Source organism: Heptranchias perlo, chromosome 10, assembly GCF_035084215.1.
Source record: "Heptranchias perlo isolate sHepPer1 chromosome 10, sHepPer1.hap1, whole genome shotgun sequence".
Lineage (NCBI taxonomy): Eukaryota > Metazoa > Chordata > Chondrichthyes > Hexanchiformes > Hexanchidae > Heptranchias > Heptranchias perlo.
In genome coordinates, this window is record NC_090334.1 from 47,372,829 (window position 1) to 47,400,234 (window position 27,406).

At 40.6% G+C, this 27,406-nt stretch overlaps 1 protein-coding gene across 1 annotated transcript in view; it reads left to right on the forward strand.

The window, feature by feature from the left end:
* Positions 1 to 566: 566 nt before the first annotated feature.
* Positions 567 to 27,406, forward strand: part of trim9 (tripartite motif containing 9) — a 73,061-nt gene continuing 46,221 nt past the window's right edge. The window contains exon 1 of the mRNA XM_067991637.1: positions 567 to 1,454. Coding sequence (XP_067847738.1) covers positions 678 to 1,454 — 777 coding nt within the window. The 5' untranslated portion in view covers positions 567 to 677. The remainder of the gene's footprint in view (positions 1,455 to 27,406) is intronic.

Below are 27,406 nucleotides of genomic sequence, written 5' to 3' on the forward strand. Positions count from 1 at the left end.
ACAGTCATGTTAACATTGTTAATAAAAAAAACCTTTTTCCTAAATAAGATTCATTGTCAAGAATCGTTAAACATACACGGACTAAATTCTCCATTCCTCTTGAAATCCAACTCACTTCATGGTGGAAATTCTATAATGGGAACGGTAAATGCAGAAAATATGGGAAGTGGAACGTTCAACCGCATTGATTTTCACACATTTTATGAAAGCATGCACCATGTCGATTATTGAGCATCAACATCTGATGTACACAACCTCAAAAAGTGATGTTTCCAAAACAAGCACAATCACATCACGCTCATTAAAACTTTGGCATCCTGCAAGCTCTCGATACGTGAACCGCAGGATCCTTATATAACTGCACTATGCTCCCAACCTTTACAAACCGGTTGCAGTCCCGCGGTGATTGACAGTCTGAATTCAGCAGCCAGCGGGCGGGTTCGAACCTTGCGCGGATTGAAAGGCCAATCGGAGCAGCGAGGGACGGCGCGTGATGCGGGCAGGTTGGGCGGATCAGCGGGTGAGGGTGTTATTCTGTTGCGGCTGCAGGAGGAGGAGGGGGGAACGGTAGGTGCTTGTGTGCAGCACGAACCTGTAAATATCGTTGAGCTAGATCTTGCTGTATTCGGGGACAGGCGTGCTCTGTCGCTGTGGTTTTTTTTTTGCAGTTGTCCCCAATGGAGGAGATGGAGGAAGAGCTGAAATGCCTGGTGTGCGGTGCTTTTTTCCGAGAACCCATCATTTTGCCCTGTTCACACAACCTGTGCCTGGCGTGCGCTCGCAACATCCTGGTCCAGACGCCCGAAGCCGAGTCTCCTCAAAGCCGCGCTTCGGGCTCCGACTATGACTACCTGGACCTGGATAAGATGAGCCTGTACAGCGAAGCCGACAGCGGCTACGGTTCTTATGCCGGTTTTGCTAGCGCCCCGACCACCCCGTGTCAGAGGTCCCCAAACGGAGTGAGGGTCTTTCCGCCCTCGCCGGCGGTGCCTCCCCGCAATTCCTGCATCACCTGTCCGCAGTGCCACCGCAGCCTGATCCTGGACGATCGGGGGCTCCGCGGCTTCCCCAAGAACCGCGTCCTGGAAGGCATCATCGACCGCTATCAGCAGGGCAAAGCCGTGGCTCTCAAGTGCCAGCTCTGTGAGAAGTCGCCCAGAGAAGCCACCGTCATGTGCGAGCAGTGCGACGTCTTTTACTGCGAGGCTTGCCGCCTGAGGTGCCATCCTCCGCGAGGTCCGCTCGCCAAACACCGCCTTGTACCGCCGGCCCAAGGCAGGATCTGCAGGAGGCTGAGCCCGCGCAAAATCTCCAACTGCACCGACCACGAGCTCGAGAATCACAGCATGTACTGTGTCAACTGCAAGGCGCCAGTCTGTTACCAGTGCTTGGAAGAAGGTAAACACGCCAGCCATGAAGTGAAAGCACTCGGGGCCATGTGGAAACTTCATAAGGTGTGTATTAAAAATGGCAATAATTATTGTCGCATGGGGTTATTTGTATGCAAAAGGTACATCAGTTTGGTTAATTGGCGAAGGTGTGTCCATACTTTTCCACCAACACCTTGAGTACTCTAACGTACAGCCAGGGTTGAATGATGCAAAACAGTAAACTGGCAGATCAAATCATTGATTCCATTGTAGTGCACATTTAGGAGTGTGCAGTGTGACCTTTATACATTGCAATGACAAATTAACACATTTCTCTTTTTTTTCCTACATTGCATTTGTCTCAAAGTAGACGATGGGCATGCCCATAATGCATTTTTATTAGGTTGTCAGTTTTACGGAAACGAATCTAGCATCTGCAGGTTAATTATTACATTTGTTTAAATTAAGATGTTTGCTTGTAGTTTCCAAAAATGAGCCTATTTTCATTTTAAACCACTGGCAGAACTGAGTTTAAATTATACTTGCTTCTATGAGAGCTATGAGTTTCAAACTGCTTCACATTGGTACTCCTTTTTGACTCATCTAGTTACAAATTGTGCTACTTTGTATCTTCTATTGACAGCTTTATTGTCATCTTTTCAACAGAATGCTTAATATGCAATTTGATTTAAGTGTGCTAGGTGATTATGCTGCTGCAGGTGGCAGCAGTAGATTTCAATGGTCAGAGAACATCAATAAAATAATGGACAAGATTTCACCAATAAATTGGTTCCTACTGTCATATTTTACTAAATTATTTTGTTCAAATTGTAATTTTGATTTATTTAGTAGGAAACTATTTCAATGATGCAGTGATCTAAATAACAAGTATGGTGGAAAAGTTAGAGAAATGTGCAATGAATTGAAATCATTCCTCCTACCTGCTCATATACCAAAGGAGATGTTTTGGCATAGGAAGAGGTTTGGTATGCTGTTTCTGCCCCTTTTTGAGTGCCTTATCAGTAACCATGTATGCATAATACATTTATCTGCACCTTCCCTCTGGTAACCTAGCATTTATGATCTTGAAGGAAATATACTAACTACCTATACTTCCATCATCTGACTACAGCTTTTCATTTGCTAGAATTGAGATGCTTTGTAAAACTCTTAACTTATTGTCAATGGCAATTTTTCAGAGATTGCTGTTGGGTTTCTTTACATGTTTTTTTTAAAAAAACATTTCTGTTCATTCCATTTACTGTAAGGTTTAATTTTTTTTAAATTGAAATCTCTTAGCGACTATTCAACTTAGCAGATGGTCTCTTATTTCCATTAGTTGCTGTTACTAACATATGCTTAGAGTACAGCAAAGCAAGTGTACTTCTGCTTTCCCAACCCCCACTGCACCTCATGACCTGTATTGTTCACAGCTATCAGCTGTAAGCTAATGAGAAGAATCTCAATTTCTCCTTCCATTCTTGGCAGCTTTGTGGAGGTTATTTTCATTCCATCAGCCTCCTGTTGCTATTCCTTTCACACAGTATCGGGTAGAAGACAATAGCTACCTACTATTAGGCAGCACAGAGTAAGCAGGCTTTGATAAATATTTCTGTTATCAGAAAGTATTTCTTCCACTTTCAGTGCTAGGTATTTCTATTGTTTCACTGCTGCTTTCTATCCCAATTTCAGTGTATCAATACATTTTTAAAACTTAGTTAGATAATAGCAGTGTTTATTGACTATTCATGACATTTTCTGTAGCAAGTTTGTGTTTCAGTGATAATGCTAATTAGAATGAAACCAGCTGCATTTCTGTATGGTGTAAAGAGAAACTGCAAGCAGTTAAATGCAATATTTCTCCCAGCCAGCATGTGAATAGACAGTTTTAAACATGCATTCTTATGTTAATTGTTTAATATCTGCTCTGACCATTTTATTTGGACTTCAAAACCTGATAAGTTTATATTTTCTCTGAATAAAACTTAGTACTGCTTTGCATGGTGGCAGATGATGTAGATATTTAAGATTTTGAGTAACTTATTTATAGTTTTAGTAATCTCTCTTGAGAGAGTTTCAGCAAGATGCAGTATCAGTCACTGTCACTAGAACTGGCAACTATAATTGTTTGCATATCAGTGACTGAGGAGCCTAGGCATAACGCATTGGCTTTTTAAACCTGTTTTCTTGCTAGTATATAACATCTAGAAATAAGTCTAGTATTAATTACTAAAAACCCCAAATTCCAACAGCATCATTGTGCCATTGGAACAGAGGTAGAATTGGACTTCTGCCTGACTTGAGGTCGAGGCACTGACCCTGATCATTAATTGCAAGGTCAGCTAATCTAAACACTGAGATGTATTAAGATTGCAACTACAGCCTGCCATGCTGCAGATATGCTGGGGAGAGGGGAGGGGGGAAGAGTGTTGTTGGAGCTGTTATCTCTGTGCCAGGAGTTAAAGTTCTAAATGCAGAGTATTTGTTTTACAGATTTTATTAGAGGGAATGATACTCTGATACTAACAGACAATACACACACTGATGCAAGGGTTGCTGGAGACCTCAGTTGCTGAGTTTGATCGCAGGGTGATTAGTCCTCTGGGTATTCCCTGACTTCCTTACAGTGGACTCTCTTTTTACGCTTAGCTAAATGGCCATTACATCATTCCTTCTCTATGACCTTCACTCTCGATTATACACTAACTTACATCAGCTAAGCATTCCAGAGAGTGGGTCAAATAACAAAAGCTGTCCTTGTACAGAAAACGATAAACATATAGATGCCAAACAGATAGATGTATCTATTAATATTGGGTAGTTCTGATCTTCTATCTTGTATGACGATGTTCGGTACAGGCTTGGTGATTTGAGCTGATTTGTTGACATTCTACAGATATCACATGTTTCAGCATGTACTAAGCTAAACTTGGGTCAGGTGCAATTCTGGTATAAATGGCAGAATTTCTGGGCTGACCAGTTTGTCCTTTTTTTATTATCCTGTCATTTCCATATATCAGCACTTTGGGAATGGGTGCGTCTTTTGTCAGCAGCCAGTTCTACTGGAATTTAGTGTACATTTTAGAAAGTATGTAACTACATCTGACCCAGATTTTTCCCCTGCATCAGAATTCTGCTACTTTTACTCCAAAAACAAAATAATAAGAATTTTGATCCCTATGCTCCTAGTTTAACTTGTTGGAATTTATTCCCCAATACTTAGCAACACTAAATTGAAATAATATTACTTCTGTTACCAGATTCCCATCTCCCAGCTCAGCAATTACAATGGGGCTGAGAAATTGAGATAATAAATGTAGGATAATACATTTTGCTCATAATTTGTAAAAGCAGTTCTCTTAATGTAAACATAAAGAATAAATGGCATTGTGTGAACAACTGGTGTGATCTGCTCATGTTTCTTATTGGTCTCGAGTGAAAAATTATTCTACAGTAGTACATAAAATGTATGGCTGAAAGAGTGAGGGGGGAGTGTTTTCAATGCAAAGAGTTTCTTCTTTCCCTTATGTTTTTTTTTCCTCAGGCCATTTTGGGTGCCCCTCTAGTGCTGATTCAGAGAGTAGAGAATTAGAAAATCTCATGCATCAGCACTTAGACTTTTCCCAGCTCAGCCACATCCTAATATTTTTAATTCGTACTTGGCTGTAAAGAGATGTGAGACAGTGCATTGGGGTGACACTCTTATATTTCCCTCCCCTCCTTGACAAGTGGCTTCCCAAAGCAGCACATTGAAGGGTTCTTTAATTTTCTTAGTTAAATTCACTTCAGGATGAGATACTTTTTTTTTCATGCCCCACCTGGATCTGATTTGTACTGAATTCCTTTAGAGTATCACCAGTCTTTTGTTCTTACGCCTAACAACTTGTTAGGAAAAAAAAATACTTTGAGCCCACAATGGTTTATAAACACTACTGAAAATTATTGAAGTCGTTGTGCTGTATACAGAAAAGAAATAGGCCACACAGTGTGTCTTATACATGTTTAACTTAAAATTAAATTAACCTTTTAAAATGCTTGCACACAAAGAAATGTCAAATAGTGCACAAAGACTATATACGGAGTAAGCTTGGTACTGGGGACTAAATTGGGGCTTCCTCCCGATATCCCCACCATCACAGAAGCCGGTCTTCAGCCAATTCGATTCACTCCACGTGATATCAAGAAACGGCTAAGTGCACTGGATACAACAAAGGCTATGGGCCCCGAAAACATCCCGGCTGTAGTACTGAAGACTTGTGCTCCAGAACTAGCTGCGCTTCTAGCCAAGCTGTTCCATTGCAGCTACAACACTGGCATCCAGCCGACAATGTGGAAAATTGCCCAGGTATGTCCTGTCCACAAAAAGCGTGATAAATCCTATCCGGCCAAATACCGCCCTATCAGTCTACTCTCAATCATCAGCAAAGTGATGGAAGGTGTCGTTGACAGTGCTATCAAGCGGCACCTGCTCACCGATGCTCAGTTTGGGTTCCGCCAGGACCACTCTGCTCCAGACCTCATTACAGCCTTGGTCCAAACATGGACAAAAGAGCTGAATTCCAGAAGTGAGGTGAGAGTGACTGCCCTTGACATCAAGGCAGCATTTGACCGAGTGTGGCACCAAGGAGCCCTAGTAAAATTGAAGTTAATGGGAATCAGGGGGAAAACTCTCCAGTGGCTGGAGTCATACCGAGCACAAAGGACGATAGTAGTGGTTGTTGGAAGCCAATCATCTCAGCCCCAGGACATTGCTGCAGGAGTTCCTCAGGGCAGTGTCCTAGGCCCAACCATCTTCAGCTGCTTCATCAATGACCGTCCCTCCATCATAAGGTCAGAAATGGGGATGTTCGCTGATGATTGCACAGTGTTCAGTTCCATTCAGACAACATCCGGGCTTGGGCTGACAAGTGGCAAGTAACATTCGTGCCAGACAAGTGCCAGGCAATTACCATCTCCGACAAGAGAGAGTCTACCCACCTCCCCTTGACATTCAACGGCATTACCATCGCCGAATCCCCCACCATCAACATCCTGGGGGTCACCATTGACCAGAAACTTAAATGGACCAGCCATATAAATACTGTGGCTACAAGAGCAGGTCAGAGGCTGGGTATTCTGCGGTGAGTGACTCATCTCCTGACTCCCCAAAGCCTTTCCACCATCTACAAGGCACAAGTCAGGAGTGTGATGGAATACACTCCACTTGCCTGGATGAGTGCAGCTCCAACAACACTCGAAGCTCGACACCAACCAGGACAAAGCAGCCCGCTTGATTGGCACACCATCCACCACCCTAAACATTCACTCCCTTCACCACCGGCGCACAGTGGCTGCAGTGTGTACCATCCACAGGATGCACTGCAGCAACTCGCCAAGGCTTCTTCGACAGCACCTCCCAAACCCGCGACCTCTACTACCTTGAAGGACAAGAGCAGCAGGTCCGTGGGAACACCACCACCTGCACGTTCTCCTCCAAGTCACACACCATCCCGACTTGGAAACATATCACCGTTCCTTCATCGTTGCTGGGTCAAAATCCTGGAACTCCCTTCCTAACAGCACTGTGGGAGAACCTTCACCACACGGACTGCAGCGGTTCAAGAAGGCGGCTCACCACCACCTTCTCAAGGGCAATTACGGATGAGTAATAAATGCTGGCCTTGCCAGCGACGCCCACATCCCATGAACAAATTAATTAAATAAATAAATAAACAAAGCCCAAGGAGAATCATAGGGAATTTTCTTTTAAAGCTATTTGCACATTAGTGTCATGTTCCACTTTGGGAGTACTGGCATTCACCAGAATCATGTAATAATGCTGTTCCTTGCTGCCAAAATTAGATGCATGGCACACTAGTGTAGTAATTTGTCTGCTGCTTTAATAGGCATTCCATTAGCTCTGAATGTTTGTAAACATAAGTTGAGTTTGGTTGGACTATTGTTTTAAATAGCTGTCATGAATAAATGACAGTTGCAGGTAGTGTTCATACTGTACAACAGCAGATTGTGATCGATGTAATAAGCCATCAGACTGATGTAAGATTTCATTAAGTCCCCTTAAACAAGTGACATTTCAGTTGGGATGCAAAGTGTGGAAGGAAAAGTTGCCCATTTTACACAAACCTTTTGATTTATAAGCTTGAATACTAGGCAAATTTCAATCCATGAAGCTCTGATTGCTCAACAGGTTCAGGCAGTGAATAATTAAGCCATACAAACCAGAAAATACCATGTTTGATCTATGAACTGTGCTGATTTGGCTAATTTCAACCATGACAGTAATAGGAATTTTTTTCAAAAAATATACTTTATTCATAAAATTTGCAACAATACATACAGTAGTTGTCATATCACATTCCAAATGTACACATTATACAATTTGCAGGTTACATCAAGTACAGTTCAAATATGATTCCAACAGTACAGTTACACATCGTACATAATTACAGTTTATGACACCCTAGGGTGCCTCATTGCATCACAGTCAATACAGATGATTGATTACAGGTACATTACATCAATTTGAATTTTACATTCTGCCCGAGGGGGTTTTCCCTGATTGCAGCCCCTCAGTATACAATGGCGGGAAGGCTCTAAACGGTTGCCTTTCCCCACAGAGCCTTTGCGGTGGCCGCACCCAACTTCAGTGCATCCCTGAGCACGTAGTCCTGGACCTTGGAATGTGCCAGTCTGCAACACTCAGTTGAGGACAGCTCCTTCCACTGGAAGACCAGCAAGTTTCGGGCAGACCAAAGGGTGTCTTTCACAGTTGATGGTCTTCCAGCAGCAGATGATGTCTGTCTCTGTGTGCTTCCCCAGGAACAGCCCGTAGAGCAGAGTCCTGTGTTACAGAACTGCTCGAAACGAACCTGGACAGATACCACCATATCTCTCTCCAGACCTTCTTTGCAAAGGCACATTCCAGAAAGAGATGGGTGATGGTCTCGTCTCCACCGCAGCCTCCTTGGGGACATGATGTGGAGATGCCGGTGATGGACTGGGGTTGACAATTGTAAACAATTTTACAACACCAAGTTATAGTCCAGCAATTTTATTTTAAATTCACAAGCTTTCGGAGATTTTCTCCTTCCTCAGGCATTTGCCTGAGGAAGGAGAAAATCTCCGAAAGCTTGTGAATTTAAAATAAAATTCCTTGGGGACAGCGTGCGGTGGCACTGAGACTCTGGGAGTGCATGAAGGATCTGATGGGAAGGGCCCTTCTCACCACCAGCCAAGCTAGGTCTTGGTGCTTGTTTGAAAGTTCTGGCAATGAGGCGTCCTGCCAATTGACATTGACAGTCTGCTCGGGGTACCAACCGACAGGATCCACCATCTCCTTTTTCGAATGCTATAGTTAGCCTTGGCACCCCTGAGTTAGGGGGTGAAAAATTGGCCAATGTTCCAGCTCTTGACTGCTATCAAATGACCCCTGCTGGAAGTGTGCGTGTGATTACTGGACGAGGACATGTTCAGGCTCGAAGATGATAGGTCCATGTTGAATAGCCTGATGACACCCACTCTTTAGGCATATGTGTGAAGAATAGCCACTTTGACAAGGCACCAGATAGAAGTTGGAGCATATGGAACTATACTGCAACAATGTGTTTATGCCTTCAAGAGGAGTGCGCAGATAGGGAGGAAGACAGAGTCAAGTTTTAGAAGTCATTCTTGTTGACAGAATAAACTATTCAAGCCAGTTGTTTTGACCCCGGTTACAATTTCATACATTTGGAATGCACATTTCTTGCTCTGTATTTGGAAATACTTAAGTGTTATTGTTGTGGTTCATATTTATGGAATTGTAACAGCACAAAATGCAGAGACGAATAGAGTTGCCAAAACTTAAGGTTTGTCATTAGGGAATTTGAAGCCCGCTTAGTTATTGCTCGATGTTAATTTCCCTAACTTGAAAAATACTAGCCAATCTCCCATGACTTTGCTCATGGTGCATCATAGGTTTTATAAGAACAGTGGTATTTTGGCAGGTAGTATTATCAGAAACACTGAATTATAAGCATTGGGGCAGCCCTGGGATCTATGAGTAAGCGGATCTAGTGGTACGTGGGTGGGCTCTTGATAATTTGAGTGAGAGTGCAGGCAGAAGGGTCAGAAAGTTCCCTGAGCACCTCAGAGTTTGGTTCTGGGAGCACCGAAGCAGGCCTTGGAACCTGGGAACATTGAGCAGTCGTAGGAGCATTGGGGAGGGTGGCCCCAATGTCTAGAAGCATTGTGGGTGGTTCTGGGATCAGGGAGCCTAGGATTGCAGTCTTAGGGGTTTGTAACAATTGAGAGGTCCAAAGATCTGGGAGTGGCGTCTCTGGGTTCAGCCAGCCTAAGGAGGGGCATTCAGGAGGCCGGTATTGGTGGGGGTGCTGAGATTTGACTGTATGGGTAGGGGAGCAGGGTCTAGCAGCATTGTAAGGGAGTGGGCTCAGGAGAATGGGACTCAAACTGCCTTTTGAACCATCAGATCCCAACACACATTCCCCTCGGTGCATTCCCACTTACCCTCTTCCCAACCACAGCCCAGAGCCTCTTGTGTGGCCTCAGGCACACCTCCACACTGCATTGTTTTCCCCATTGCAGCCACTTGTCTTTACATTCTTCATTAAAGTGTTCATGGGTAAATGTTACGCTTAAAATGGGAGGAAAATCATAGGCTGGAGATGTGCATTTTGCAAAAGATCAAATTGGTTTGTTTACTTTGAGTCCCACTCCAGAGACTTGAGCACAAAATCTGGGTTGACACTCCAGTGCACTTCTGAGGGAGTGCTGCACTGTCAGGAGGTGCCATCTTTCGGGTGAGACGTTAAACCGAGGCCCCATATGCCCCCTCAGGTGGATGTAAAAGATCCCATGGTGTTATTTCGAAGAAGAGCAAGGGGGGAGTCCCTGGTATCCTGGCCAATATTTACCCCTCAACCAACATCACTAAAACAGATTATCTGGTCATTATCACATTGCGCACAGCAAGCTCCCACAAACAGCAATGTTGGCTGCCGCCTTTCCTACATTACAACTGTGACTACACTTCAGAGGTACTTCATTGGCTGTAAAGCGCTTTGGGACCTCCTGAGGTCGTCAAAGGCACTATATAAATGCAAGTCTGTCTTTCTTTCTTTTACTTGATTTAGTTACCAGTATTATAGATTCATAGCACAGAAATGGGCCATCCTGAGCTGCGTTAGGGTTATGTGAACTATCTATTCTAATTTCACTCCCCTTAGGCTTTAATATTTTTCAAGCAACTATCTAATTCTCTTTATGTAAGTACTTCTAGACTCTGCTTCAACAGTGGTTTGTGGCAGAGTGTTTCACATTCCACCATGGTGTGTTTTTAAAAATCTCTTGTGCCTGCTTTCTCTTGCTCCCACTCTTTCCCTTTTTTTTGTTCTTGCCCTCCTCCTGCAGATGTTGACATAATGTTGGGGTATGGTTCCACAGATGTTGGGTACCTTGGTACCTTGCCCAAGTAGTCATTGTTTCTATGAGCCTTGACTGAGTGTCAGCAGACAGGTTGCAGAAGGTATCACAGCCAAGCTTAATCCTGTCTGTACATGAAACTTAAACATAACAATTACATGGTATTTTTATTTTACTATTTTCTTTACTGTGCGTAATGCATTTGCTTCACATGCCTTATTTGACCAAACCGCACAAGCTATTAATTCAGAACCACTGACAGCTCCCTTGTTGCACAGAAGCTGGTTGAGCCACATAGTGCCCTTCCTATGGCCAGTGACATAATTGCAGCTTAAAACTTCAGGTGATATCTTGCCAAAAGCTTAAATGTTGCTGACTTAGTGTAGCAGTTCGGGGTCTTCATTGGTAACATTGACTCCATGTTATCTTGGATCAGTTTTTTTGCCAGTAAAACTATCTGGCTCTTGCTGCTAAAAATATACTTATTTTATTATGAACTACTGTCAAAATTTCAACACAAAATCATTTAGCATATCCACTTTGATATGTGCTGAATGGCAGCTAGGATGTGAATTGGCAACAGATGATTTGTGGTATTGATGAAATTCAGCATCTTTTTAAAGCTGTTTTTCTATTACAGAACCACCTCTTGAAGCATCCGCAAATGTTCGTACAAATGTGGGTCAAGACATTTTCTATCAGTGACTCCCCTGATATGTTGGGAAAGGGAGAGTTCAGTATGGGAAAATCTGGCTATGAGGAGGCAGAAACACCGGACTTTAATGTTGGTAGCGGCATTTTATATTTGTGATGAGCAGTGGTGCACCTCATTTACTTGAGAGGGTGTTACTGCCCGAGCTGAGGCCACAACTGGTAGTAGTGCTTAAAGTAATGACCTAGCATGTGGCCTAAAATATAGATTTTTGCATTTGGTGTCTGCTCACTGAATCAGTGTATCAATTCTGACATTTAATGATTATGTATAAGTCACAGTGATTACAATCAAAATCTCTACACACAAATATTTTTGTTGACTAACTTGAATCATATTATGTTATTAAAAGCAATTGTGTATTCCTGAAGGAGATCATGTAACTTTTTTCAAAAAAAAACTTGTACAGCTTTTAATTTGATTCCAGTGGTTGGTGGAATTTCTGGAGGCTCCATTTTAAAGAGGATTAAGCAATAGTGAACAATGATGACTTGGCACCTTATCCACTTGCGTACAACCTTTTTCTTTCCTGAGTTGGATTATCGCTCCATACCCACAAGGTCAAAGGATGATTATAGTTGCTGAAATATTTTATTGATCTGCACTGATGGAAATGGTTAACACAAAACAGAAATGAGGACACCAATCAATATTTGGGAGAGCTTTTGTTTGGTCTCGGGGGCATTTATATTTGACAGTGAGAAGATGGAAACTGAATTTAGAGACTAACGCTTTTGTAAAAATGTTAAACAAAAATAATGTTTCCTAGTTTGTGGCCTCTGCGCTTTTTTCTGTCCCCTGTGCCACAGAGCATAGCCTCAAGTTGGTGGTCTCCTCCCTCTTTACCACACTGGTGCATTGTGTCAGTAGGGAAGAATATGCTGTGTCACTTGCCAGCCAATAAGTGTTACAATTTAAAAGGTTCAAGTTTGTCAGCTCTAGCCTAATGGTTCTTTGCTGTGGGACTCTACTCTTGTATGTTTGTACAAGCTTTGTCTCCTGCCAGTGTAATTTTGTTAATGAGGGATGCTTGAATACTGTGGTTTTATTTGGCACTTAACAGACCTGCTTTGTTACAAGCTGCAACGTGAGTGCTGAGGGTGGGGGTGGGGGGGGGGGGGGTGGGGTGCGGTGGTGTGTTGAGAAAGAGAACACGAAATGTCATCTGGCGCTGAAACGTAAGATCGGGGCAGGGTGGGGAGAGTGGAAGATCGGAGGGGGTGGGGGGTGAGTGGAGGGAGGGAGACATCAGAGCAGGGTGGAAAAGTAGGTTGATTTTTTCTTTTAACTTGGTGCAATGGTTTTTTATGTAATTTATTTATTGTGTATCAGAAGTGGTGGGCAAGCTGCCTAAGTAAGTTTTTAAAAAATCATTCCAACTAATTAATATGTTATAAGTGCCTTAAGTACCTCAATGAGGTACATTTGGATCTTTAACTATCATAAAGCCAGCGGGGCTTCCAGATTTGGGACGGACGCCCGCACGCACACAGCAGAGGTGGCTCATTTAAAGGTCAAGTTATGACACATTTGCTGTTCCGTAGAGCCTAGAAATTACAATTGACTTTATGATGCTGAAATGCAGGCTGCAGTTGATTGGGAAGACCAGTAGCTTTGTTCAAAGGTATGTCACGTGAGGATTGCAACCTTAAGCTAACCTTCACTGAGAATGAGTGCAGCAGGATTTCAAAAGCAGTTAAGGGAAAATCCCAACATCATGATCCTACACTTTGTGAAATTGGGAGAGAAATTTAATTTCTAATACTTCTACAGTTATTTAAGACTAAGCTCTTGGAATAATATGCCATCTGGTTCTTTAGTTCTTTGTTTAGTTTTAAAAGCCTGCTACAGATATTGGACTGTTAGGCTAGAGATTCTGTTGAAACTGAGGCAACTCTTCATTGATCTGGTTTATATTTTTTTTCCTTTTCCACCCTTTCTCTTCCTGCCCCCCCCCCCCCAAACAAAAGGAACAGCGATGCTTTAGTGATTTGCTTTGGAACTCAATTATAGTAAAGTTTAGTGGGTGAACTGGTTCTAGAAATAATCAAGAACTTGTGCTCATAAAAACTGACAAAAGTCTTTAATGTATTAGCCTTTTAGACGTATCCTTGGTGTATTCTTTACTTTCTGTGGTCCTCTGAGGCGGACTGACTGCTTAGATGTGCTATGAAATAACATTTAATTGCTGTATTGAATGAGGTAGCATGAAAATAGTTCTGGTGCAAAGTTAGCTTGTAGAATAAGATTGGCACGTGTGCATACAGCAGTGAATGGTGGAAAGGGCTAAACAGCAGAATAAGAAAATGCAGATTCATTTTGCAGTTTGCTTAGTATTGTAAAATTCTAATACTTCACTGAACATTTGGAAAAAGTGGCTGCCTGATTTTCACCTAGATGGCTGGAATTTATGGATTTAATTAATGCAGTTACTAACATACTTTATATAATTACCAGGAACAGATGTAATATGACCCGTATTTTGAGATGTGCAATTCAGATGTAGTTATGATTTGATTTGGATAATATTTTGTTTGTTAGCTCAAACTTGGAGATTTTGGGGCAGTTTATCAGCAACAATGCATTAATCATAAACCACTGACAGCTGAATATTCTGTTTACCAGACGTGTCCCTATGTCAGACTTCTTAATGTTAAAGCCATTCAAAATGTTTACAAAACGCCCGAGCAGTAGAGTCCTTCATATTGGGATGCATTAATTGTGTTTAATGGCCCGGAAATTGCTCATATAATAACGGCGATGCTAACAGGGCTCATCGTTATTTTAGGGCAAATGGAAGAGCAAGTTCCGGCGAGCACCCAGGCACAGTCAAATCTGAAATTTGCTATACCATTTGCCCTGCTCATTTGAAAGCTGCATGGGAAGGACAGCTCACCGGCTGAATGAATGGACCAGCACAAACTTGCTCTCCTGCCCAGCTGGAAACTAACTAATCTCACCATTTTTTTTTAAAAAAGGGTACACTGGGTTTTTTTTTAGGTCTAAACTAACTTTTAATGGCCTGGTAAGTCTTAATAACTGCCAAACAACCTCCCTGGCACTGAAAATTAACTTTTAAAAATGTGGAATCTCATTACTTCCGACTTTAATTGTTGGACATTTATAAAAAATTTTAAACATTTTAATTTTTTTTACTTTTTCTGTCATTCTTTTATCGTGATATTTCTTACCCTTTCTTTCTTTTGCTTTCTCTAACTGATTTTACTTTGAATTTACTGTTATAGCTTTCGCTTCCTGGTTCTGACTGTGGCTTGTCAAGGATCCTTCAAGCTGATTGTTTGAGGGGAGAAAAAGATCCTTTACCTGCTCTCAGAGCTCATAGAAGCCCGGGAAAGGACACTGCACTTTTTGCGGCTCACCAGTGAAACAAGTTGCTGTCCAAAAGCTTGCAAATAGTTTGTGGTTGTGTTTATATCTAACAAGTGCTGAGCAACATTTGTTTGCTGCTCAGTGCAATTTCTGGGCCATTATACTTAGCCTAGAGAGTATAGAAGAGCCTTATCATTTCTTCTGTTACCAAAGTCATATATTTCATATATGTAATTGTAATCTTCATTTATTAGTGATGCATCTCTAATGTAATAGAATAATTATTTGCATTGAGAAGTCCGTTATAAAATCATTTTAAATTTAATCCACGCATGCCAGCTATTAGCATTTTAGTATGGCATTCATTGTTTTAATTCATGCGTCAAGCTCAAGGCAGGGCTGGAGACAGTTAGAACCAATTAATCAGATGTTAATTTCTCCCACTTTCCATGAATTTGAGACAGAAAAGTTTCAAAATGAGCTGATGGTTTCTGAGTGTCACTGTTTAGTGTTTTGTTTCCTCCCCCACCCCCCACCCCCCACCCCCCAAGAAAAAGTAACAAACTGCTAAAATGCAGCTTTTTATATATTTTATTTTTTAAAAAACTTGATTCTCCTCAAAATAAATTTCTGAGGCTGTTATCTTGTATGAAGGTTTACCTTCTTAAATTAGTTACAGCTTCTATTTGAGATGAGGAGCTTCCCTGGTTTGAATGCTTTATTTGAGAATGTAGACCATCAAACTTGCAGAATTACTAGAATTTGGAAATTAAATATTGCAATCAGTGATGAGAATCACTCAAAAGAAACAAAATTGCAGTGATATTCCCATATAGTTTACATTTACTATTGTTGTGCTATTCTAATGTATGTTGGCTCTTTTTGTATGAGTACAGTGTCCAGTAATGATCCGTAAACTAACTTGGCAGGGGATGGGAACCTGTGAGGAGATTCAGAAGGGAGAGTAACAAAGCTGGAAGTGGAATTGGAAGGCAGCAGAAACAAAGGCCAGCAGCAAGTAAGGTCAAAATAGGAAAAAATGTTAAAGGCAAAATTAAAGGCACTTTATCTGAATGCACGCATCATTTGCAACAAGGTAGATGTTTGACGGTACAAATAGAAGTAAATGGGTATGATCTAATTGCCATTACAGAGACATGGAAGCAGGGTGACCAAGGCTGGGAACTGAAAATTCAAGGATATTCGACATTTAGGAAGGACAGGCAAAAAGGAAAAGGAGGCGGGGTAACGCTGTTAATAAAAGAGGAGATCAGTACAATAGTGAGAGAGGATCTTGGCTCAGAAGATCAAGATGTAAGATACAAAAGGGTCCAGAGGGGCAATTTTTTCACGCAAAGGGTGGTGAGTGTCTGGAACGAGCTGCCAGAGGCAGTAGTAGAGGCGGGTACAATTTTGTCTTTTAAAAAGCATTTGGACAGTTACATGGGTAAGATGGGTATAGAGGGATATGGGCTAAGTGCAGGCAATTGGGACTAGCTTAGTGGTATAAACTGGGCGACATGGACATGTTGGGCCGAAGGGCCTGTTTCCATGTTGTAACTTCTATGATTCTATGTAGATTCAGTTTGGGTGGAGCTAAGAAACAGCAAGGGGCAGAAAACATTGGTGGGAGTTGTTTATAGGCCATCAAACAGTAGTGGTAATGTAGGGCATGGTATAAAGCAGGAAATTAGAAGTGCATGTAACAAGGGTAATACAGTAATCATGGGGGACTTTAATCTACATATAGAGTGGGCAAACCAAATTAGCACTAATACTGTAGAGGACAAATTCCTGGAATGTATGAGATAGTTTTCTAGATCAGTATGTTGAGGAACCAATTAGGGAACAGGCTATTTTAGATCTAGTATTGTGCAATGAGAAAGGGTTAATTAATAATCTTGTTTAAAGGAGCCCTTAGGGAAGAGTGACCATAATATGATATCATTCTTCATTAAGTTTGAAAGTGATGTAGTTCAATCTGAAACTAGGGTCTTAAACCTAAAGAAAGGAAACTATGAAGGTAATATTTCCAAGTTTGCTGATGACACAAAACTAGGTGGGAATGTGAGTTCTGAGGAGGATGCAAAGAGGCTTCAAGGGGATATAGACTAAGTGAGTGGGCAAGAACATGGCAGATAGAATATAATGTGGAAAAATGTGAAGATATCCACTTTGGTATGAAAATCAGAAATGCAGAGTATTTTTTAAATGGTGAGAGATTGGGAAATGTTCATGTTCAAAGGGACCTGGGTGTCCTTGTACATGAGTCACTGAAAGCTAACATGCAGGTACAGCAAGCAATTAGGAAGGCAAATGGTATGTTGGCCTTTATTACAAGAGGATTTGAGTACAGCAGTAAAGATGACTTACTGCAATTATATAGGGCCTTGGTGAGACCACACCTGGAGTATTGTGTACAATTTTGGTCTCCTTACCCAAGAAAGGTTTTACTTGCCATAGAGGGAGTGCAACAAAGGTTCACCAGACTGATACCTGGGATGGCGGGATTGTCGTATGAGGGGAGATTGAGTAGACTAGGCCTGTATTCTCTGGAGTTTAGAAGAATGAGGGGTGATCTCATTGAAACATACAAAATTCTTAGAGCTCGACAGGGTGCAAGGAGGATGTTTACCCTGGCTGGGAATCTAGAACCAGGGTTCACAATCTCAGAATAAGGGATAGGCCATTTAGGACTAAGATGAGGAGAAATTTATTCACTCAGAGGGTGGTGAATCTTTGGAATTCTGTACCCCAGAGGGCTGTGGAGGCTCAGCCATTGAGTACATTTAAAACAGAGATTGATAGATTTCTAGGTATTAAAGGCATCAAGGGATATGGGGATGGTGCAGGAAAATGGCATTGAGGTAGAAGATCAGCCATGATCTTGTTGAATGGCGGAGCAGGCTCGAGGGGCCGGATGACCTACTCTTGCTCCTATTTCTTCTGTTGTGTAGAGAAACTGAAAACAGCTTCAAAGTTACATATGTATGCAGTAACCTGGTACAGACACACACTTATAACATTCAGTATTTACAAAGAAATGTGAAGTGACAATGAGGGAGTAATAGTTTGGAGGCACTCAGTGCGGTCCACGAGAGCACAAAACTCACTTCCACGTGCTCCTTCCTGTAAATTACATTTTCAGGCACTTCAGTTTTTTTTTTAAGTTAGTGTGTAATGATTTTTAGTGCAAGAGAAAAATCCTTTCTGACAGTCAAAAGGGCAACATAAGCTAGAAATTAATGTTGCCAATAACACTGGGTGAATGCTTCATGTTTTCTAATGACTCTCCTCTGTCTGCTATTTTAACAGAGGCATTAAACTGTGTTTTAAAGGCCTTTTGATTACCAACAGTAATTTCTAATTTTATGTATTTTAAAGTTTCAAAAGCAGAAAGTGTTTGAAATGTTGAGGAAAAGACAAGTTAAGGTTTCATTTTCTAAGATATTGACTCAACCTTGTACCTACTAATGTCACTGAAAATCAATGCACTTAAACCCCGATGATATTGGGGGAAAAAAACTCTCTTCCACCCAAGCTCATTCCAGATTGATTACCAGACTTCCAACTTGCCTCTCTAAGTAGGATTCGCCATTTGACCATGGTGCCACATTGTCCCTTTTTATCCCCCCCCTTGTGAGCTCAATTAAAAGATCATTAATCACTTCAAAGGTTGTTCTCTTAAACAAATAGCATCAGTTGTTCTCTTTATGGGGGGAAAAAAAAGCATCCCATGGATTTTTAAAAAAAAATCCAATTATCTTCACCTCTTGAGGTCATGCTTATGCATTTGATGTTAACTCACTAATCTTGCCAGGAATATGAATTGGGCTGCAGCTGGGAAGGGGGTTTGAAACAGTTCACGGGTAAAGTCACCCGTTCAACATTTACAACAAAATTATGATCCTGATAATGGAGCATGGGAATTAAAAACAAATTATATACAAATTACTTGTGGACTGAAAGCAGAAGAATCCTTAAGTGTCTGCTGCAATCTAGTAAAATCCTTTTTCTGTATTTTTACAGATTGGAAATTGAATGATAGAGCTGAAGACTACTTATGAAGCACTGCACCTTTTCTTGTGGCATCTAGTTATGAAAGTAGTTCTGATACAGAAGGTCTCTATTCAGGCTGATAAGAGTTTTAAATACACTTTGCTCTAGGTTTGCACTGGATTGATGTAAGCTTTGGGGCACAGTAATGGTAGCTAGCTATAACTCTAAGACCTCCAATATTGTCTTTTTGAAAAATGTTATAGCAAGTGTTTCATGTGCTTCCTCCATAACTGGGAGGGCCATAACCATCTGTCAAATGGTTTGAAGGGTTACTGCATTGCTAAACCCAAAGTGCCCTTGTTTTGAATGCAGAATGAAAAACCCTTCTGACACGAGCAGCCCAATCATGGGGGAGCTTGATGTGCTATGGGAATGAAAGTATGAATCCAAAGGATGTCTTTGAGACTTGTATTTTGAATACAGCATTAGAATGGTTAGTACTGAAAGTACAGTATATGTGTCCTCAACCCCTGAAGTGATCTTGGTCGTTATTATAACCAGATGATTATTGTGTTCATGATATGCAAGAGACATGGGCCTTGATTTTTGCGTGTGGGCAGGAAGAGTGCGCACGAGCCCAGTAGCGGGCAGTGCACCCGGCCAGGTCGGGGATGTGGAGGCTGAAAACTTCCAGGATTCCTGTCTGACTACCTGGCTGGCAGGTGGGAGCTGTAATTTGACCCATGGTTCCTGGTAGTCAGTGGGCTGGGGATTCCCTTAACATCGGCATAAGAATCGGGAGGGCTGGGGACTCCCCCTGCGTGGACGTTAAAATTGAGTCACGGCGCCGATGATTGACTGCTTTTAGCATGAGCCTCATCCAAGGCCTGAATTTGCCAGCCATAAATATTATGGCAGCCAGAAACCTGGTGGGTTGGAGGCGGGATTTAGATTTTTAGGATTTTAACCCTTCGCCTGGTGCTTTTCTGCCCGTCTGGGGCAGGGAGGGGAGTTCAAAATTATGGCTATGGTTTCTATTTAAGATCTAATCAATTCTGTATTGTGCTTAAACCTTGTACAGATTTTCTTTCTCTGGCACCCCACTGCAGCTCACAGGTTTTGGGAGGACGGGAAATTAGCCGGCCCCCATGCTGAGCCAATCCACAGCCAGCTTGGGAGGAGAGGCGAGGCAATCCCAGGGAGAGCCTTAGGCAGGCCAGCAGTTGCCTGGAATTTTCTTGTGGGCCCAGGAGGAGCATTCCAGGCCCCACAAAATTGATACTTGGGCCATTTTGTAGGTTGCCTCCAGCTGTTTGTACCTCAAAATTGCATTTAGTACCTTGCATCCTCTGTAAACTTGAGCTCATCCAAAACTTTGCTGCCAGTATCCTAACTTGCACCAAATCCTGTTCACCCATCACCCCTGTGCTTGCTGACCTACATTGGCTCCTGGTCCTGCAACGCCTCGATTTTTAAAAGTCTCATCTTTGTTTTCAAATCCCTCCATGGCCTCACTGCTCCCTATCTCTGTAACCCCACCAGTCCTACAACTCACCAAAATCTCCTCACTCCTCCAATTCTTGCCTCTTGCGCATCCCCGATTTTCTTCGCTCCACCATTGGCAGCCGTGCCTTCAGCTAAGTTCTGGAATTCCCTCCCTAAACCCCTCTCTCCTCCTTTTTAAGAAGCTCCTTAAAACCTGCCTCTTTGACCGTGCTTTTGGTCACCTCTTCTAATATCTCCTTATGTGGCTCAGTGGGGTCAAATTTTCTTTGATAACGTTCCTGTGAAGCACCTTGGGATGTTTTACTATGTTAAAGGTGCTGTATAAATGCAAGTTGTTATATTTATGTCATGAGACCCCAATTTGCATAATTTAAGGAAGCTCCCGTCTGGTTCAGGCAGGCTTCTGGGCAGTCCTTTTAAAGGCCCTGGTAAAATGGTGGGTGGAGGCAACAAGGTGGTAAGTGCAGCACCTCTATTTTTAGGGTCGTTACACCCAGCAGACCAAGTTACATTCAGTCCTAATGTTGCCATAGGAAATAACTGCATTAATACCTGACTGAACAGCTTCTGCTTACAATGAGTTCTACATGTTGCATTTTTAATTAACTAAATTTTTACAGCTGTTTAGTCTTGAGGCAGCCAGTGCTTGAAATTGCCTCATTTAGTTGTAAACTTCAGAATAACTTTTTTGATGGTAATTAATTGAGGCCTAGTTTTTAAGGGCTTTATGTCGAAGTCCTCAGAAATTCAATATGGCCCACATTTCATGAAAGTTAGGTTATGCTAATTGGACATGAAATCAATATACAGAATATATACTGACATTGCAGTTTCTCATTTCTTTCTCTCCCTCTTTTCCCTCTCACTCTTTCATTCGCCCTCTTCCCCGCCCCAAAACAGCAGGGATTGCTAGCCCTCTGCTCATTGCTACCCACAACAGTACTATACAGATCAGTAATTCACTGTTTCAGCTAAATATGGGCACATCACACACTGTTAAATCCTAATATTCTTTTCCAGTATTTATTTTATGTTTGCATAAATTTAAGATCAGGACTTTGATTTGGAGTTTCTGTATATCACAACTTTGCCGGCCAGTTAATAGTGTGTGTGATATATATATAAATCCCATACTCAGTTTGTTATGGAAACAATTTACTAAAGTTATATGGATGGCTCCAGTCACCCAACTGTAAAATTTACTGGTTTAAATTCGATAGGTTGACTTGTTTGGTATGTGGCTGCCTTGGTGTATGTGCATTGTACTTGTATTTTTCAGCCAGTACATGAAATTCCTCATAACGGAAGATGAGAGAATGTCTGTCTACTTTTCTTCCAAATTAACGACCCACTGACAAAACTACAGGAATGTGCATATTTGAAATACCAACTTTATCCTTTTTTAAAAAATGTTGGCCCAATTTGTTTTCAGTTAATTGCAATGTTGGTAACTGCAAACTATTAGTTGCTTTCTATAAAATGGATACAAATAGCAAAACTAAACACGTACACAACCCTGTACTATCCTGCATGGCTCTAAGTCACATTTATTTATCTTCGATTTTTGGCACAACTGTTTTTTTGATATTGTAGAGAGCAATTTGTGGAATAATAAATCTGCAGTTTGCATATTCATATTTAAGCAAGTAAGTGTGTGGACACTTGATTGACACATAGCAGCGGGCAGTGTTACTTGGCACTGAGATTAATATAAAGATTAAACGGAACTATTTAACATATTTTCACTAATTTTGATTTTGGGAATAGAGACGACTTTGCAACTTACTTGCAGGCTGCGCAACCTATGCATGTAGCAGAAAAGCATGGGGACTTCTGCTGTAGTGTGGTCTATAGCTCTGTATGAATTAATAGTGTCACGACTGATTACTGGTTAATCATTTACTGAATTACTTCATTTATAAAGAATTTATTGAAGCCTCCAAAGCAATCTTTAGGTGCTTTTTGACATACTTATCCATCTAATGAGAAATTTGAGCTGCTTGTAAATTGACTGCATGCAATACACAAATGACCTTCAAATGCAAGTGGTTCAAATTAAGGACCATCTTCCCAGGAGAGCATTGTAAAAGTAATTAGCTAGCTTCTTGTGACTTGCTTGTGCAAGTACAGGAGAAGCTGATGCACAGTAGAGTAGCTTGGTGCTAGATAGACAGAAGAATGGAAAGGGGAAAAAGATTAATAACTGTAGTAGTGAGGATTGTGCTATATTAATTGGTGCATTCGGGGAAAGTAGGTCATCCATATTGGATACGCAAGGTGCAAATAGCTTTTTATTTAATTATCTGCAACATGGTTGAGGGATTACAAATCCCATTCTTTATCACCAAGTTGGGATTTTTCAATTTTACTTTGTGTCCATATGAACACAAAACACCGAGTCGAAGTTCATATGTTACAGAATGTTCACAGTTTGATTTTCACATATATTAACTGTACATTTCAGTACTAGTCTACTTAAAACTCATCAAAGATTATTGATTCTATTTTGTATTTGATCAACATGAGTGATTTTTTTAAAAATTGAAATGACATGCTGATTGTAATTCATTGTTCTAAAAATACTGGTACATCTGATGCTGAATATCAAAGAAAGACAACAGACTTGCCCCCTCTTTCCCCCACCACCACCACTTGAATCCTAAAAACACAAAAATAATAATGGTTGACTGCACCCTCTGCTAAGAGTAGGGTCATAGATTCTGGTTTTATCCTTGTTACAGAATTGGAGAAATATTCATTTCCATTGCATTTTACTTAATTCAGAATATTCTGACTAAACCTTTGGTTAAACTATTAAGGCAAGGAGCGGAGGAAATCTTAGGACATTTGGGGAAGAGTTAAGAATTAGTGTGGCAAAGATGCAATGTAGTCTAAAATCATAAGCTCAAGGTGTGAGTATGGAGAGACTGACTAAAAGGCAGATATAGAGGTTAAACACAAGGATGGGAAATAATAAAAAATAAAAAGGGAAAGCGAGTTGGATCAGGATTATTGTGACTGTATGAAGCATTAGAAATAAAACTAGAGGATTGAAAATGAATGGAGGGATAGGTTGTTGTAGCCCTGATTGAAATTTGGCTTTAGTCAGGGTAAGACTGGGAATTAAATATTCCCAGCTACAAGATTTGCCGGTAAGATGGAGAAGGAAAAATAAGAGGGGTTGCCCTAACTAAGGACACAATTTCAGCCATAAAAAGGAATTGTCACTGGGGGTAACTAACACCCCTGTTTAAGAAAAGGGAAAAAGGAAAATTACAAGACAGTAAGTTTTACCATTGTGAATAAATTTTGAGTCCATAATGTTAATGTTAATTTAATTGGTATAATGGAAGGTTATGCTTGATCAATACATTTTATTTCAGGAAATAGTGTAAAGGGAATGAAGTAGATGTTTGTGTATGGATTTTCAGAAGGAGTTTGATGAGGTGCAGTATGAACCCTTGTTAGGAAAATTAAGGGAATATAGACACATAAATGATTAGGAAACAGAAAGCAAAGAATTAGGGTAAATGATTGGTAGGGTGAGAAGTAGCATGCTCTACAGATCTCTACTCGGATTTTTTTTTTGCTTTGTTTTCCATTTAGATAAATGATTTAGGCATAGACAGAAAAGGATTGATCTTGATATGCTAATAGTACTAAATTAGGGGACATGACTAGCTATGAGGAAGAATGCAGGAAGACCTAGACTGGTGATTGCGGTGAACACGGTGATTGCCTTGGCAACGGGCAGTTGCAGGGGCAGTCTGTAAACACCATGTATTGTTCTGTGATGTATAAATGCGTAGGCTTCAAGGAGCTCCTGAACATTTACCTGAGGAAGGAGGAAGCCTCCGAAAGCTTGTAGATTTCAAATAAAAATCGTTGGACGATAACTTGGTGTTGTAAAATTGTTTACAATAGACCGGTATAGGCAGAAATGTGGCAGATGCAGCTCAATGCAGAAAAAATGTGAAGTTGTAACTTTTTTGGGGGGGCGGGGGGGTGGTGCGAGGGAAAGAGTGAAAGGAAGTCTAACATAATTGGTAAGATTTTTACAAGTGGAAGGACAGAGATCTAATGGTGGAACAACAAAGATCTTTAAAGGTGGGGGAGCAGGTAAAAAAGCCATTTTAAAAACAAATAGGTTTCTGAATTTTATAGGGCATTGACTATAAAAGCAAAGAAGTAATCTTGAATTTTTCAAGATGTTAATTAAGTAAACTGGAGTTTGTATGCAGTTCCAGGGATCCCTTATAGGAAAGATCTTTGAGTCATACAAAAGATAGTGAAGATTTTCTAGAACGATGCCAGGAATAAGAGGCTATAGTTATGAAGAAATACTTGAACAATGGTATTTCTTTCCTACTACAACAGAAGGTTTTGAGATTGTGAACAGTGAAAGATTGTTTCCATTGGTTGGCAAATCATTTTTTTTAAACAAAGGGACATAGACTGAGGATTATCACTAAGACGGAACACTGACTCAGGGATGATAGGCCAAATGGTCGCCTCCTGTGCTGTGATTTCCATGATTCTATCTTAAGTCTGTTCTTTTTAATGGTTATCTTGTACGAATATTTGATCTATACAGTTCTCAGCGATACCTGTGTTCACATGACCCTTTCTTAGCAAATTATGTTTGCTTTAGTCTGACTTTTTTGATATTGAATACTGCAGGTAACTAACTGCATCATAGTTTCTTTTCTGTACAACATGCTGGAAATTGACTCAGTTTTAACTTGATACTTGCAACTGCATATTTTCCAATTTAAGGCAGTTGGGACAGCTGCCTTTACTCTTTCCTTAGAATAAATTGGAGAAGCTGAAAATCTGAATAGTTTTTAATGTATTCTCTACTCATAGACACTTGGTAACATGGTGTGATTTTTTAAAAAAAATTGTGGTGAAAATATTCCATTTATATGCATCAGTCCTTTGTCTCCTATAGATTGTGCTAAAGTTAGATCGCAATCAAAGATGCTGAAGTGATAAGTGTGGTAGAAAAATTCACTTAAATTGAAAAAAATACAATATTTAAAGTAGCATACTGTAGGTCTACGGTGCAGCAAAACAAATACCGTGTAACCAATGTCTGAAACTGTAGAAATACATATGCTTGTGTACTTCAGTCATTTTGGCTGCTATTCTCAATCCAATATTAATTAGTACCTTTTTAGGTGATTTTGGTAAGTATTTCTGAATTTGCTTCCCAACTGTCAGTAAATACTGCTAAATTGGTACTGCATTAATGAACGTACATTGTGAAAACATATGGCCGTATGATGGACTTACTGACCACTCTTGCTCCTTGCATTTTAAGAACCACTACTATAAAAAGAATTCAATTTTTGATTTTTTTTTTCGGAACTTAAATTTGATTTTAAAATTGTAACGATGAAAAGAATTCAACATGTATTTCATGATCTACCACTTCAGCAGCAGCTTCATTCCCCAATCCATTTAACCACTGCTTCTATCTGCAACTTTACAATACAAGCATTGCACTTTTTCTTGACAAGAACAAAATTCCAAAGTCGACTTTCCTAGGTATTACGAGCTATGCAGAAATATGTCAGTAATGATTTAGAAATGTCTACGAATGTTACTGCATATAAAGTAGCTGAGTGGAAGATCTGACAAGAAAATGCAATGTATGTCAAACTACTTTGTTTGAAGTGCAATGGCTCTGACTAAATTGTACACTGGTTAACAAATGAAGTTTGTACCTTTTTTACTTGCAGCAAAACCAGTTGTAATAGCATAAATACATACAGGAATTATAAATTTTAATGCAAAGTTAAAATATTGTTTAGTATGGACAGTAGACATACAAGAGATTTTTCTCCAGGTTCATGTTGATTGCATATCAGGAATTCTGTACCACTAGTCTGTAATTTTCTGTCAATTTTAATAGATGGAAAACCACTGGGGAACACAGTTCTCCAATATGCACTCCTGGCATGGTCCAGGAGCGTCAAAATGTAAAATCTTCCCGAGAGTTGTTTATTGCTATGCAGTGGTGCCATAAATTGCCTCTTATAGGGAAGGAGAGAAAATTGAAAGGTGCTAACCAGTCTGTTCTAATGCATCTCCTTACAGCCAGTTAAGACTATACTTTTGAAACTGATACTTTCACTGTCTTCTGATTTGAGTTCATTGTAATTCTAGAAAAGAACTGTGGTGTGTGAAGATAATGAAAAATTAAGGTAGCTTTACTACCTATTAGATTTTAATATTCTACCTGGGCGTGATTGAACTATGATGCTGGCAAGTTGAGCATAGAATCCTTCATGGTGAAGATCAGCCGTTGATTCAGTCTATTGACTAGGCCGTCATCTGTTTGGCAGGACAGAACAATGATGTATTATTGCTGCTGAAAGTGATTATTTTTAATTTAATTGGTGGCTTCGGTATATTTTAATCTTTACAATATAAAATAATGATTACATAGGATTGTGATTATGATGAGGTACAATATAAATCCCTGGCTCTAGAATACTGCCTGATAGGTGGTATTGATCTTCTAAATATCATGACACATTTTGGAAAAACAGTATGGACCATAATTTTTAACTTTTCAACTTCGGAGTTATTACCTTGATCATGTACCACATCCAACACATTGCATTTTCTGATAATATTTTTGTTGCTCCAACTGTCCAGCTAAAATATTGAATAAAATATTTAATTATGCAATAAAGAATTGAACATCATCCAGCCCATGATGAAACACCAATTCTAAATCTGTACAAAATACCAATTCATAATTTCTTTTTGTGCTCCAAGCAATCACCACTATATCCTGAGACATCTCGCATGTTAGTATTGTATCTAGCTGCACCCAGTTACAACATTTTAGAGGGGGAGAAATGGATTTTAGAGGAAGTAAAGTGAGCTAACATTCAGCCCCTAAGTGTGCAAGAGTCCCACTGAAGGACAGGATACAGAGTTGAATTCTTCTTCTCTGAATTCTTAACCTCCTCTGGATAGGGAGGCTGAGTCCTCAGTGCCATGTCAGTGCCTCTTGAGTTGAATCTGTTTTGTTCAGTCACAGGAAAGTCTT